Source organism: Heterocephalus glaber, unplaced genomic scaffold (assembly GCF_053883595.1).
Source record: "Heterocephalus glaber isolate CG9 unplaced genomic scaffold, H.glaber_assembly_v1.0 deba00001497, whole genome shotgun sequence".
NCBI classification, from domain to species: Eukaryota; Metazoa; Chordata; class Mammalia; order Rodentia; family Bathyergidae; genus Heterocephalus; species Heterocephalus glaber.
In genome coordinates this window covers 20,679,636-20,693,796 of record NW_028258320.1, presented here as the reverse complement: position 1 = coordinate 20,693,796, position 14,161 = coordinate 20,679,636, and the positions used below count along the sequence as shown (strand labels likewise).

The window sequence follows — 14,161 nt, the reverse complement described above, 5'->3', positions numbered from 1 at the left end:
TTCCAAAAAATTATTTGACCAAAGTGCCTTTATTTAATGAGCACTGCACGAGATTTATGAGAAAAACTAATAGGAAAAAGATGCTTTTATCAACAGCAACCAAATTTTTCTTTATTACCTTTTTCCTAATCCACTATACTTAATTATTCATGGGTATATGTGCCTCTATATAGCCTACATTCTTGTTCTATCTTCATGTTATATAGTTAAGTATGTTTTGAAAACCTGGAGTCACATTGTCACGAAAAATATTAAAAACACACACACAATAACCTGAGATTGAGTGTCTCATGCTTTTAAGTTTAAAATGGAAAGAAATGTTTGTAAGAGTAAATCTAAGTACATGTATTTAGCTAGTTTGTTTTTTTAGCTCTAAGAAAATATACACTAAAAATAAAACAAGAGGAGGGATAATTTTATAGCTCTTTCTAAATAAATGGCTTCTGTTTCAAGCCTATGGGGGATGGTTTATACTATTTGGCAGACACACCTTCATATAACCCAGGCCCAACTCTGCCACATTTGTAACACATTGTCAAAAGTTTTTATTTGAGTGCAATTTAGCAGTAAATGAAAAATAGTAGCCTACTTCACCTAGATTTAAAGTGGTTACAGTTCTAGCATGCTTACCTCTACAAGCCTGCTGGTATGTTCATGAAATATTGCAGCATATTCTTTTATTTCCTTTTCCCGGCCATTCTTAGCTGCTTCAATGAGAACCAAAAGTGGGACTGTTGTATCCAAGAAAGAGTCTGACACATGATCAATGATAGCCTTGCGGAGCTGAAGAGAAATTAAAAAATTCAAGCTTATTTTTATTTAAGGAAAAGGTTCATATTATTTTCTAGTCTTACAATCTCAGTGATTACAAAATTTATTTTATGAATTTTAAAATAATCCAAAAGGTCCTAATATTCAACACTGAGTAGAAATGTCCTTTACAAAAGTTAGATAAACAAATTATCCAGAAAAAAATCAGCAATAATTTCCTCACTCTCAGAAGTCATTGATTTTCTCTTAAATTGTACTTAGCCTACAAATCAGATTATAACTGCTAATGCTCATTTTTTGCTTAAAGAAATTACAGTATTAGGATGTTTATCCATGTGTACAATTAACATGGCACATCTTGTATTTTCATAATTACAAAATTATAAAATGTTTTCTACCTTACTGGAGTAACTGATGATAAATTTTGATTAGCTAAATTGTAGGCTTCATGGTAATTAAACCAAGTTAGATCACTGATTGCACCAGATGATAACAAATTAATAGAGCAAGAAGAATAATAAATGATTGTGATGTCCAATTTTCTCAGTTTTCATTAATTGTTCTTGCCCTCACGCCTTAAATTATTAAACAACTATAACATTCTGCTACAAATTGTTCTTTTAAATCAGATTACATGTAAGATTATAAATGACCATTAGATAATTACTTATCAGATATTATCTCCATTGAAAGTTTTAATTTTTATTATTACATGTTTGCCAAACATAATGATTCCATTCATCCTGGGTAATTGGTATATGTATATAACACAATTTCATTCTTTGTACTTCCCTTTCCCCTCTTCTCCCTCATCTCTCTCTTCATCTTTTTGAGATTTAAAACTGCATTGGAAAATTAATTATTTGCATTTATATGATACTGAGCCTTTAAGGATTACAATAGGCTGAAATGTCTCATTAACAATGTCTACTATTATAAATGGGCCCAAAGGTTTTTGTATCAGCTCTCTCGTTTAGTTTAATAATTTCTGTACAATAACAAAGAGAAAAAATAGGTATTAGAAAAGATTAGAATTTGCCTTCTGTGAAAATTATATTTTAGGGTATTTTTAAACTAATAGAAAACATAATTTTATATTTTCTGAGAATTACTAGTAATACATTTAAAGGAGATAGATGATAAAGCTGCATCTTTAAAAAGCATTGTCTTCCTATAGTAATTATGGCAATAAATGTATAATAATTACAAGTTCGTAGCAGAAAATAGATCTGCCCAAGATGGTACCATTTACTCAAAAGAGCTGTGGAATTTTCTGGCTACCAACAATTTCACAAAGGCTCCAAACAGATCCCCAAAGAAAGATTCTGCTTAGTATGCTGAAAGGCTGATCACTAAAGGCAATGAATTAGTATTTACTAATCACTTATTAGGGCAGAGTGCACTGTGCCAAGATGTTGCCAGAAAAGAGGAAGAGGTTATATGAGTGAATAATGAGTTTGCTGTCCATGGGAGTAGATCACTCTTGTCAGGCAAGAGGCTGAAAGTTAGGACAGCACCTGGGAAGTACATGATGGGTTACTTTCAGATACATAAGCGAAAAATATTAGTAAGTTTTCAGAAGAGGAACTGTTTTCAATGGCCAGCTCTCTCTTCTATCCTTCTCTCTGTTACTGAAATCTGTAACTGGGGCATGAGCAGAATGTCTGCACTAGAGATAAGCTATTGAGAGTCTGAATACAGAAGGTAACTCAAGCCTAGACTGAATAGAACCATATAAAGGAGACCACTGTGAGGAAATATCCGAAGATGAAGCTTAGGAAACACTATCATGTATGACAGTCATCCAAGTGGGACAGCAGAATTAAAAAGACTGAGATAATGGCCAAGAAACAAAAACAAGTAACCAGCAACTAAAAGACAAACTTCAAATAAATCTAAGTGTCACTATTCTCTACATATACTTTTCTCACAAACAAATTTATAAAGTCCACATTGTATACTTGCTGAATCTTCTTTTCTGTGTATTTGATTACATTAAAATCAACAAATATTTCTGAACATTGGTTCCTCATCCTTCTAATGAAAACAAGGAAGTACTGTGAGTAATGTCAAAATAGAAATGCATGATTCCTTATAATCCTCCTAGAGAAATACGAATTAATAAATATTTTGTAAAGAAAAAGTAGACTGAGAAAGAAAGAGAGACTCAGGGTTAAGTTTTAAAGAAAATTTAAATTTTAAAAAAATGAATTGTCAATTGGATTTGAGCACTAAGAGTCTATTGATGAATTTAGTAGAAGCAGTTTTAGTAGAAAAGTAGGAGCAGGGCTCCTATTGCTATTGTTTTAAGAGTGAATGGGAAACAAGGTGGGGACTGAATATAAACTCTTTTTTCTAATAATTGGATTGTGGCATGGAGATGCAAGACCATATTAGCTACCTTGAAACACATCTTTAAAGATGGATTAGATCAAAGGAGAGAAGGGTGTGTTTTCAGAAGAACCCATACAACTATGCACAGTACACAGTACTCGATAGTGTGATGAATGACTTACTGTTTTATGTACTTATCATAACATGCTGTGCTTTTCATCCTTTAAAGCACAATCCTACTTATATCAAAGAGCTTACTGTAAAACAGTGTGCTGCTATGCCGGTGGTAGCCTCATGTATCTCGTGTTTAACTGCATATTTGGATAATATCAAGGGACCATCACAGATGATTGACGTATACCTTCTCAGTTTGCACTTAGAAGTTGGCACTCTGTGTGGTACCTTGCGATACACACGGATGAAATTGCCTAATAACATATTTCTCAGATTATGTTTCCATCACTTGTTACATGACTGTATTGAAATTTAAATTTTAAAAATGTGACCTCTGTGGAGTCTACTAATTAGAAATTTTTTCTAGACCACTATTTGTTCAATATTAGTTTTGAAACTCTTTCTAAAACAAATCACATCCTTTCATATCTTGTTAATGCTTGCAATTTTTTTTAAATTATATGGAAAAATGTTTAAGTACTTTTCAGTTTTGCTTTGGTTGAGGTTTGTTATATTTGAATATTATTATAGTTTTTTCCCTTGCATTGCTTTTCTTTGAATAATTTAAATTTTTGTATTTATGTGTGTTTAGTGAATGATAATGAAGTTATACATTTAAAAAATAAAGATGGATTGTTTTTATATAATAGACATTGATACAAGATTTTATCTGTAAACATACGTAAAAAAGCAGACTGCTTTGAGCTTTTCAAAGAGCACATATTGATTTATAACCAGAATAAAAAATCTAGAGAGACAGAGAATAACTAGAGTCTCAAATTTTAAACTTTTGTGATTTTTGTTCCATGACAGAAGAAAGGAGCCAGAAAAGGAGCATGACATGTGTTTGACATCCATGAAACTTTTAAGAGACATCACAGAACAGACAGGGGGTATTTCTCCCATGGAAAACATCTTTAATCTACCTAAATGACAAACAGCATTATTAATTCAACCAAATCACAATTTTCTCACTACTTTCTATCTGACTTGCTGATTCCTGATCCATGACCTTCATAGTTATGATGATGATGATGTACTACATTAGACAATTTTTGGTGCCTTACTTCTCATCTTCTGAACCTGTGTTTGACTTCAGCTGTGGAGAACAGTTCCAAGTCCTTTGAAAACCTGTCATGCTTCTTGTGTTATTCCACCTTGAGAAATGTTCCAAGTCTCTGTGAAATTTCAGTAAAAGCACAAACACACCTTGAAAGTTCTGGAATGTGCACACCCCTAGAGGCAACCATTAACCAATGGAGATAGGAACTGCTGGATAAAATTCCTAGCCTTCATCCATTGGTCAGATAAACTGGAGAGACAGAAATCCTCAATTTCCTGTTACCTATAGCAGCAACCTCAAGAACATACCCTTTCTTTTTTCCCTATCTCATTTTTCATGTTCTCTTATACTAGTTCATAGGAATCACCTCCCAAACAAACTGCCTGCATTAAGGTCCTCTAGTTTCTACTTCAATGGAAATCCAATCTAGAACAGGGCCTATGTTTATTGTAAAGGTTTGATCATTCATCAGGTAAGAGACTCCAACATCTTACATAAACTAATTTTTGCTGATCATATTATGACACTTCTTCAAAGAAAAACACTCCCTATGATTCTGCTATGCCCAATGTCATGCTGACTGTGAAAGAGGAATTATTATAAGAGGGAACTAGATGTGCAGATAGGGATAAGATACAGAAGGACAAAAGTGTCAGGCTAAGCAATATTCTGTATATGTTGTAATATATTCATATAGGACTTTTCCATTTCATTGCACAATCATCTATCTGTAAAATACTTGTGTATCCTTTATTTAATTTATTTCTGTTATTATCTTGACCAATAGCATATTGCATTCCTTTCACTTAGAAACATAAAAAAGTTAAAGAAAAATCTAATATGCCAATGTAGAAAGAGAAGCCATGGTGCTAAAATCATAAGTTATTGGGAAGCCAGAAGGAGTTAGAGGTATGTATGTTCAATAAATACCTGTTTGTATTTAGACATGAAAGATGTCAGAACAAATCCAAATTGAGGGGCTTTTCATCTTTTCTCTCTACAGTTTAATAAAAGGTTTTCAAACATCAATTTTTCTATTTCCCACTGATATAAGTGGTTTGGGACCTCAAATAAAATAATATATTTCTCTACAATTGAAACCTAAAAGTGAAAGCTATGTGAAAGCCCCACCACAATTACCAAACAAAAGAAGAGAAAGAATAAAATTGTGAGTGGAAGAGAATAGAAAGCAGAAAAAGTGTTTCAGAAAAGAATAAATCTCAGGGTACTAGAAAAACTAATATATGGATACACCAGTGGAATTTTAAGTGAAATAGTAATATATGACTTACAAAGCTCAACTGACCAATAGGAACTAAATCAACTAACAATTAAATGTATACCTAATGTTCCAATTGAGTGGAGTGGTACTTGGGGAAACAGAATGATTGAATGACAATGATGATAATGATGATTAGGAGTTTCAAGAGCCTTTTTCTTAGTGTTGTACTACCAACATAGAATAAGAAATGAACATAGAAATTCAGCAACATAGAAACTGAACTAAAGAATCTTGTTTTTACAAGAATTCTGTTGTCTTTGACTTACTATGGTACTGACAATTTTTCTTAATATATACAAGTAAAACTTTTAACCTGCCTTTAATGAAATCAAATATATGTTTTGCTCTTTATATGATAATAGAAATAGAAGATATTTGATTGCTTTAATTCTTTTTTTTTTTTTTTTGGTACCAGGGATCAAATGATTGTTTTAATTCTTAATAAAGTGGCCCCTGTTTAAAATCCTTCCTTTATTGAAAGTTTCAATAGATTTAAAGTTTTCAAATAAATGATGGGAGAGGAGGCTAAAGGAAAAAGAAATTTTAAAATTTAAAAAGGATATGAAGTATGAGGGGAATAAGGATCATTCTTGAAAAAAATTTTATGAACAAAATCTCAGTCCCACAGGAATTAGCACAGAGAACCAAGAAGTGGGACTTCATCTTATTAAAAAGCTTCTGCATAACAACAGGAACCAACAACAGTGTGAAGAGACAACCCACAATGTGGGAAAAATTTTTCACCTACTGTTCCTCTGACAAAGGTCTACTGTCTACAAAGACCTTAAAAAAATCAGACCTCCCAAATTTAAAGGCCCAACCCAAAAATGGGCATCTGAAATGAACAGACATTTCTCCGACAAAAAAGTAGAAATAGCAAAGAAACATATGAAAATTTTTCAACATCACTGGTCATTTGAGAAATGCAAATGAAACAACACTGGGATTCCACCTTACCCCAGAAAGAATGGCTGCTAATCACGAAATCAACCAACAACAAATGCAGGTGCCCCTGTGGGGAAAAAAGGAACTTTGCTCCACTCCTCATGGGAGTGTAGACTGGTGCAACCACTGTGGATATCAGTGTGGAGATACCTCAAAGAACTAGGACTGGAAGTCCCATATGACCCAGCTATTCCCTTGCTTAGTATCTTCCCCAAAGAATTAAAAGAATCATACCACAGTGATATATGTGCACTCATGTTCATAGCAGCACAGTTTGTAATAGCCAAAACTTGGAAACAGCCCAATTTTCCATCAACTGGAGACTGGATAAAGAAAATGTGGGTTTTTTAAAAAAATGTAGTACTACTCAGCCATAAAAAATGAGAAACTAGAGACATTTATAGCTAAATGGATGCACATTGAGGCGATACTCTTAAATCAAATAAATAGGACATACATGTGTAAATACCAAATAGTTTCTCTAGTGTGAGAAACTGAAAGTGTAAATAAGGCTAAAAAGTATAATAGTTAGTATGAAATAGGAAGAAAAGAGGCAAAGGGAAGGAGAAGTGAGAGGGATAGGAGAAAATAATGAATGGAATGGAATTAATATGAAAAAATGGAAACAAGATCTTTGTAAATAGGAAGGGGTGGAGGGATTGAAGGGAGGCCAGGGGAATGGGGAAAAAATAAGAACCAAGATAGATTATGTAAAGGTACAAATATACAATGATGAATGTCATTATATTGTATACCTAAAATTTACCAATAAAATTAATAAAAAAGAAAAAGAAACAGAGCTTCTGCCTGATGTAGGGTATTGTTTGTGACTGTGATAATCTATAGCTTTTGGATCGAAGCAAGATTGTAAGGTCAGACATAAAGTATGGTAGCTTCTATCATTTCTTGGCACCTTAAACCATCATGTCATAAATCTAGGCTTCCTTACTGGAAAAGACACATGAAGGGAATTTAGAAGACTATACACTACATAGAGAGGGAACAGGCAGAAGCACCAAGGCCTCAACACCTAACCTGAGTCCAGCCTTGGTCACCATTTGACTATTACTGATATAAGAGAACTATAACTCCCAACCTGCTAGATGTCATATATGCTAACTTTGTGTTTCCTGAAATCAAAGAATGAATTCCAAAGGACAAAGGAGGTTAAGAGTAGGAAATGTTTATTGGAGAATAGGAATTGCTCCTGAGAGACAGGAGAGATCCTGAGAGGATGCCACCAAGGCCCTTTGTCAGGGGTAATTTGTACTGCAAAGTCACAATCTGGGTACAAAGTGGGTCAAACTATAATCAATGTATAGGATTAAAAGTAGGGCCATTTAGCTAATATTGATTCAATAAGGAAGTGGGGCAGGTAGCAAGGGCATGTGACTAGCATTATTAACCTTGGCTTATCTATGACCCCTAAAACAGGAACAATTTGGGAAAGGAATGAGTCTTACTGTCATGGTCACCCAACTAGGTGTCTCATTCATATCTGGACTTAATGGACTGGGTGGTATCAATTAGAATATAATCTCAAGTTTCCATTTATCCCTTAAGAAAGTATCTAAGTCTGGCCATTGTGACTTTATCTTGAGGGCTTTCCTTCTTCAGATGCTCTTCCAGCCACAGTTTTGAGTATTTATTTTTTTATTTGACTTGCTTGAGTTCAGTCCCTCCCTGACTTTATGTTAATTTCTGTCTAACTTACCTCTCTATAATACTACTACATGGAGAATCACAAGTGAAAACAGTCTAAAAAAGCCCTGTTGACCCCTAGCCAAACCCTGAAAGCATAAGATGGAATCATAGTTGCTGTTGTTTGTGGCATTTTGTAAGATATTAATGGAAAACTGAAGCAAAGGAGATATTGACCTTTCATAGGTGCCATATAGAATTTTCACACTTCCAAATCTTAGCAGTTCTCTACAAACTGAAAATAACTCCAATGAGGAAAGTATTTGTAATCCTCAATGCTATTTCTATATCCCACTGATGGCAGCAAAGTGGAAAAACAAGTATGATTACAAGATAAATACAGGACACCTGGTTACATTTTAATTTCAGATAAAGTACTCATATTTTTAATATAAGTATGCCCCATGCAATATTTGGAACATAATTATATTAAAACATGTTTGTTGCTAATCTGAAATTCAAATTTGACTGGGTGTATTGTGCTTTTATTTGCTGACTAATAATTCAACACATATGTAACTGCCTTTTCTTGATTTTTTTAGAAAAATAATGACTCCAGAAGCCTTGGAGGTATGAATGTAGATTAGCTTTTTATGCATAACTTTGTTGAAGGTAATATAGATGGAACACATAAGAATAAGAGACAAAATTGCTGATAATTCATAGGAATGATTCTTCCAAGTTCTAGGAGGAACAGATGGGATTAAAATCCTAAAGAAAAAGAATAGATATCATCCAGCAAAAAGGGTGAACAACTTGGAGGGTTAGAGTATCTGAGTTACAGTTTAGGTTCAGACTCAAATCCTCTTTAGGCAAGTCATTTCACCATATTGGCCTGATTATTCATCTGCATAACGAACTTTCAACTGTTTCAACTTTCTTTCAACTCTTACATTCCATTCATATTAGGGTCATAAAGTTGAGAAATTGGAATTTTCACACCCTAAAATTGTATTCTTACACAGCAGACTTAAATGTCTGTGGATCCTTATTTATTCCATTTCCAACTCTACTTCTGAATTAAAACATTGCTAAGTCAAATCTTCCTATTGAGCTACAATAATATATTGCATTAAAAGCTTTTGGTTAAAAGCTTTTTGCCCTTCTTTTATGAGTTAATGGTAACTGTGTTAAAGTTGTGTGTGAGAAAGAAGTCTGGTTATTAAACACTGGAAAGAGACAGAAAGCAAAGGTCTTTGGACATAGCTACATTTTTATATTTCTGGAAAAATTAACTGGTGACATAAATTTGACATCTAAATTGTTTAGTGAAATCCTTTAAAACCATGTGTTCTGCATGATCCAAGGTTAAAAAGCAGCACTTACTTCAGCACAAATTCAATTTTTAACCATCCTCAAAATAACAAAAAAAAAGAGAATTGGAATGTTTGAATTACTAGGTTTTTTACATAAGTATTTGGAAGATAAACTCAATTTTTATTGTGATAAGAACCAATTTACCAACATTTCCTAAAAATCTTACTGTGTACCAGGCACTATTAGTCATTTTACTTAACCATCAAAGCCCTATTGTGTATTATGAATTCCATTTCATACGTTCAGAGAAGCTCAGAGAGATGAAATCAATGCCCAGGATCTCATAAAGGCAGGGTCTAAATGAAATTATGCATGACATTAAGACACATACCCTTTCTTCTATTTTATATTTTCCACAAAAACATTAGAGACATATAAATGTTCTTTCTTGTTCTAAATTAATTTGGGAAAGGATGGAAACAAGAAATAAATGTCTTGGCAGTGAATCGAAGTTTATTTGGATGTTTATCTCAGTCTCCATGCCTCACTGTCCTCTCACCTGTCTGCGAAGATCTCGTGTTTTCTTGCACATGTTGTCTATAGCAATATTCAAGGTATTGTTTCTTTCTTTTTTTCCAGCCTGCAAAGAAGAAAAAAATGGCATAAGCAATGGTATCAAATTATACTTTATCACTTAGCAATTTGCTTCCTAAATTTCCTGAAAATAACAGCTTGAAAATTCAAGAATAGTTTTCAAAACTGCTATGATATTGCATATGATTCATGAACATTCACTTAAGACAAAGCAGAATAGTGATTAAAGCTCACATTATTTTCTTCTTTAAGCTTCTGTAATATTTCTGATACAGGGCTTGCTTGTATTCAATGTGGCAGTAGGCAAAGCATTATTTCCATGAAACTCCTATCTTCACTCTTAATAAGTCAACTCTTTAACTGCTAAGCATGCAATTAGCTTAAAAGCATTAGATGCCCAATTTGTCAACTTCTGTAGGAGTTTCTGAAGTCATTTTCGTGGTGTATTGTGTAAGTTATGCAGAGCCATATTGGAGTTTTTGCTAAACACTAAATAAAATATGCAGCGCAAATTCATACAATTTGCATAAGTTGACCACAATTTTAGCTGACAACATTCCAAGAACAAATTGTTTTAAGTAAGAACTGGATGCTGTTTTTGGCTCTTTATAGATAACTTGTGCAACACCTTTTCATTCTTTGAGCAGAACAGGTATCTCAGTTATATCCTTATCCTCAATCTTTAGTCTATTTAGCACATAGAGAGTCACCTTGGTTGATATTTTGTACATATTACTTTTGTGGGAGACAATTGGATTGAATCTAATCATACTTTTTCAGCAATATCTCATATAAAAGAAATTGGAAAAAATCATTATGTGATTCACCTCTAGGAAAATTTCTGCTTTTAAATTAATAAACTGAAAAAGGATCTTAAGGAGAGACCTAGAAAATCAGGAAGGCGGGTTTAAGAGCTGATAACTGAGGGAGCTCACAGCATGGACTCTCTGACAAAGGACACTGAGGCAAGTATACACCATTAGATAGCATGTCAAACACGGTCCTTATCACTAAACACACACACAGACCCACACTTTCAAATGGAAGACTCTAACAAGAAATTCAAGGCCATCTATTTTTCTGCCTTAACCTACCTGTGCAGTCTTATATCCTGCCACATCCTCTCAATCACTATCCTTTACAATAGCAATGTTCCTCAGTTTTCTATTTCTTTCCCTCAGTTCTTTCCTTTGGGGGGAGGGGGAGATTGGAGATTGAACTCAGGACCTTGCACCTATGAGGGCTCTCCATCAGTTCTTACATAAAGTGTACCTTTGACTTCAGAGAAGCACCTCCCAATACCTATTCAAATCCTTTCAATTGCTCAATGGTTTCCCTGAAGAATTCCCCCAAGAACCCTGCTCAAAAGTAAACACTTGCCTTTCCTTGTGTCAATAACATTTCCCACTTTATTCACTGTATTTCTGGGCATTCTCAACAACCTAATAGTCCCTTTACAATGTTGATATGGACAAGTATATCTTAATATTTTTTTCTATTCCCAGTGATATCATATATAGGACATATTGAATGGAATTAAGTAATTTGTAAGTGAGCCACTTCATTCAAAACACAAAATAATTTAATTAGGGGCCAGGAAGCTATACTAGACTTCGGAGAAAATTTTAGAATGCAGCACTCAAGGCATGGTTTAAGTCTTCTGTTAGCTGAAGTTATTGATAGCCACCTCAATCTCAGCTCTAGAATTTCTTGAAGCAAGGGTTGATGATATTTAAAGTGTGAAAAACAGACTATCCTTTGAGAATATCCTTTACACTGTATGTTTAGCAGCTCTGAACTCTTCTCTACTAAATTCCAATACCAACTCCCAGCCACTATCATAGCCACAGATTGGTACAGTACATTTCTCACTGTCACCTAACAGGAGACATGGTAGAGGACCACTGAGTCTTTATCACATTTGATTTTTAAAGAGAGTGTGGAATGTGTACATGATGAAAACTATGGTTAGTGAAGGAACGGGAGAAAAGGGAAGCAGAGATAGAAGATATAGGAGGTAGGTCATTTACCTGAGCACAAATTAAATTCTAAATATTAGAGCAATACTGGGGAGGTACCCAGATGAAAACTGTGCCTACTCTTCACAGTTTCTGCCAGTTTCTCCACACTAGCAGTGGGAAATTATGAAAGAGTTAATTCAGGGCTACATGAGAAAATGTTATAAATACACAAAAGGCTAGAAGATAGTTTCTAGTTTTACTTGAAGAACTTCACCCTTATTCTCCAGATTAATGCTTTATTAGATCATGGTTATTTTTCTTTCCACTTCATGACAGCAGAGATCATCAAAAAAGAGCCCAGGAGTAGAACAAAAAAAACACTCCCCTAATAAACCCCCCCACACACACATTCCTGTTGTGTTGGCTATAAAACTCACTAGCTTCTGTGATGTGATTCATCAAAACAACTAAAAGATGTCATCCCTCTCACACCTAGCAACAGAGCATACACAACATTAATAAAGGGTGACAGGAGGTGACAGCACGGAGAGATTCAATAAAAACTGTAAAGGTAATTTTCTAATTTCTACCCAGAGCTTAACCTTAGCTTAAAATATCTCTTTGGGTCAAAGACATTTTGATCCTTAGGTAATAATAAACAGTCCCTATCACTATAGAAAGTGTAAAGTTCTCCATTCTTTCTTCCTTTCATTGTCCTCCATGTCCCACCCAACTACCAATGCTTTTCTTCTCTTTCACTTCCAGCTTTTAATTGGGTCCTTGCTCTATCTATCCAAATTTATTTGGCTTCACTCTGGCCATTTTATGCCTCTTTATTCCTTTTGGATGGCATAAAAATAAATAAGGCAAGGAGAAATATCCCCATCCTGTTTAAAAGCCCTCATTCCTTCTGTTTTCAAAGGCTTAACAAAAATTAAGCAATGAACTAGGACTGAAGGAGAATTCTGTGTTCTGAGATGAGAGATGGTAAGGACAGGATACTAAAACACAACCACAGATAACAGATAAATCCTGCCTATATCCCAAGTGCTCAGAGGAGAGGATCCTCCTTAAAGGAATATTTGAAGGAGCCACCATTTTAAAATTAATTTTATTGGTACATTTTAGGTACACAATATTATTACATTCATCATTGGAAATTTGCACCTTTATAAACTCTCTTGATTCTAAGTTTTCCCCATTTCCCTGCCCTCCTTTCAGCCCTTCCATCCTTCCCTATTTACAAAGACTTTGTTTCCATATTTTTATTTTCTCATATTAATTCCATTCCCCTCTTTCCATTCCCCTACCCCTTGGACTTCCCCTTCCCCTTTGCACCTTTTCTTCCTATTTCACATTATCTCTTATACCTTTTAGTTCTTATTTACACTTTCAGTTTCTCACACCAGAGAAACTATTCGGTATTTACACGTGTGTCCTATTTATTTCACTCAAGAGTGTCACCTCAGTGTGCATCCATTTAGCTATAAATGTCTCAAATTTTTCTCATTTTTATGGCTGAGTAGTACTCCATTTTACAAAAGAAAACCCACATTTTCTTTATCCAGTCTTCACCTGATAGGAAATTGGGCTGTTTCCAAGTTTTAGGTATTACAAACTGTGCCACTATAAACATGGGTGTACATATATCAATGTGGTATGATTCTTTTAATTCTTTGGGGAAGATAACTAGCAAGGGAATAGCTGGGTCAAATGGGACTTCCATGACTAGTTCTTTGAGGTATCTCCAAACTGATTTCTACAGTGGTTGCACCAGTATACACTCCCAACAGCAGTGGAGCAGTGTTCCTCATTCCCCACAGCCCCACCAGTATTTATTGGTTGATTTCATGATAATGGTCATACTTTCTGGGCTGAGGTGGATCTTGGCATTGTTTTAATTTGCAACTCTTGAGTGACCAGTGATGTTGAACATTTTTTCATATGTTTATTTGTGATTTCTACTTTTTTGTGTGAGAAATGTCTGTTCATTTCAGGTGCTCATTTTTGGATTGGGTCTTAAAATTTGGGAGGTCTGATTTTTTTTAAGTTCTTTATAGATTCTAGATAGTGGACCAT

At 34.3% G+C, this 14,161-nt stretch overlaps 1 protein-coding gene across 12 annotated transcripts in view; it reads right to left on the bottom strand.

Annotated features, from left to right (window-relative positions):
• Nucleotides 1–14,161, bottom strand: part of Ctnna3 (catenin alpha 3) — a 1,794,873-nt gene that overhangs the window by 819,452 nt on the left and 961,260 nt on the right. For 11 of the 12 annotated variants that reach the window (XM_021259452.2, XM_021259448.2, XM_021259451.2 and 8 more), the window contains 2 exons: nucleotides 10,087–10,167; nucleotides 631–783 (listed from right to left, as the gene is read on the bottom strand). In XM_021259452.2, coding sequence (XP_021115111.1) covers nucleotides 631–783; nucleotides 10,087–10,167 — 234 coding nt within the window. Of the gene's footprint in view, nucleotides 1–630; nucleotides 784–10,086; nucleotides 10,168–14,161 lie in introns of those variants that run through there. The other variant, XM_087185504.1, reaches the window with a different exon arrangement.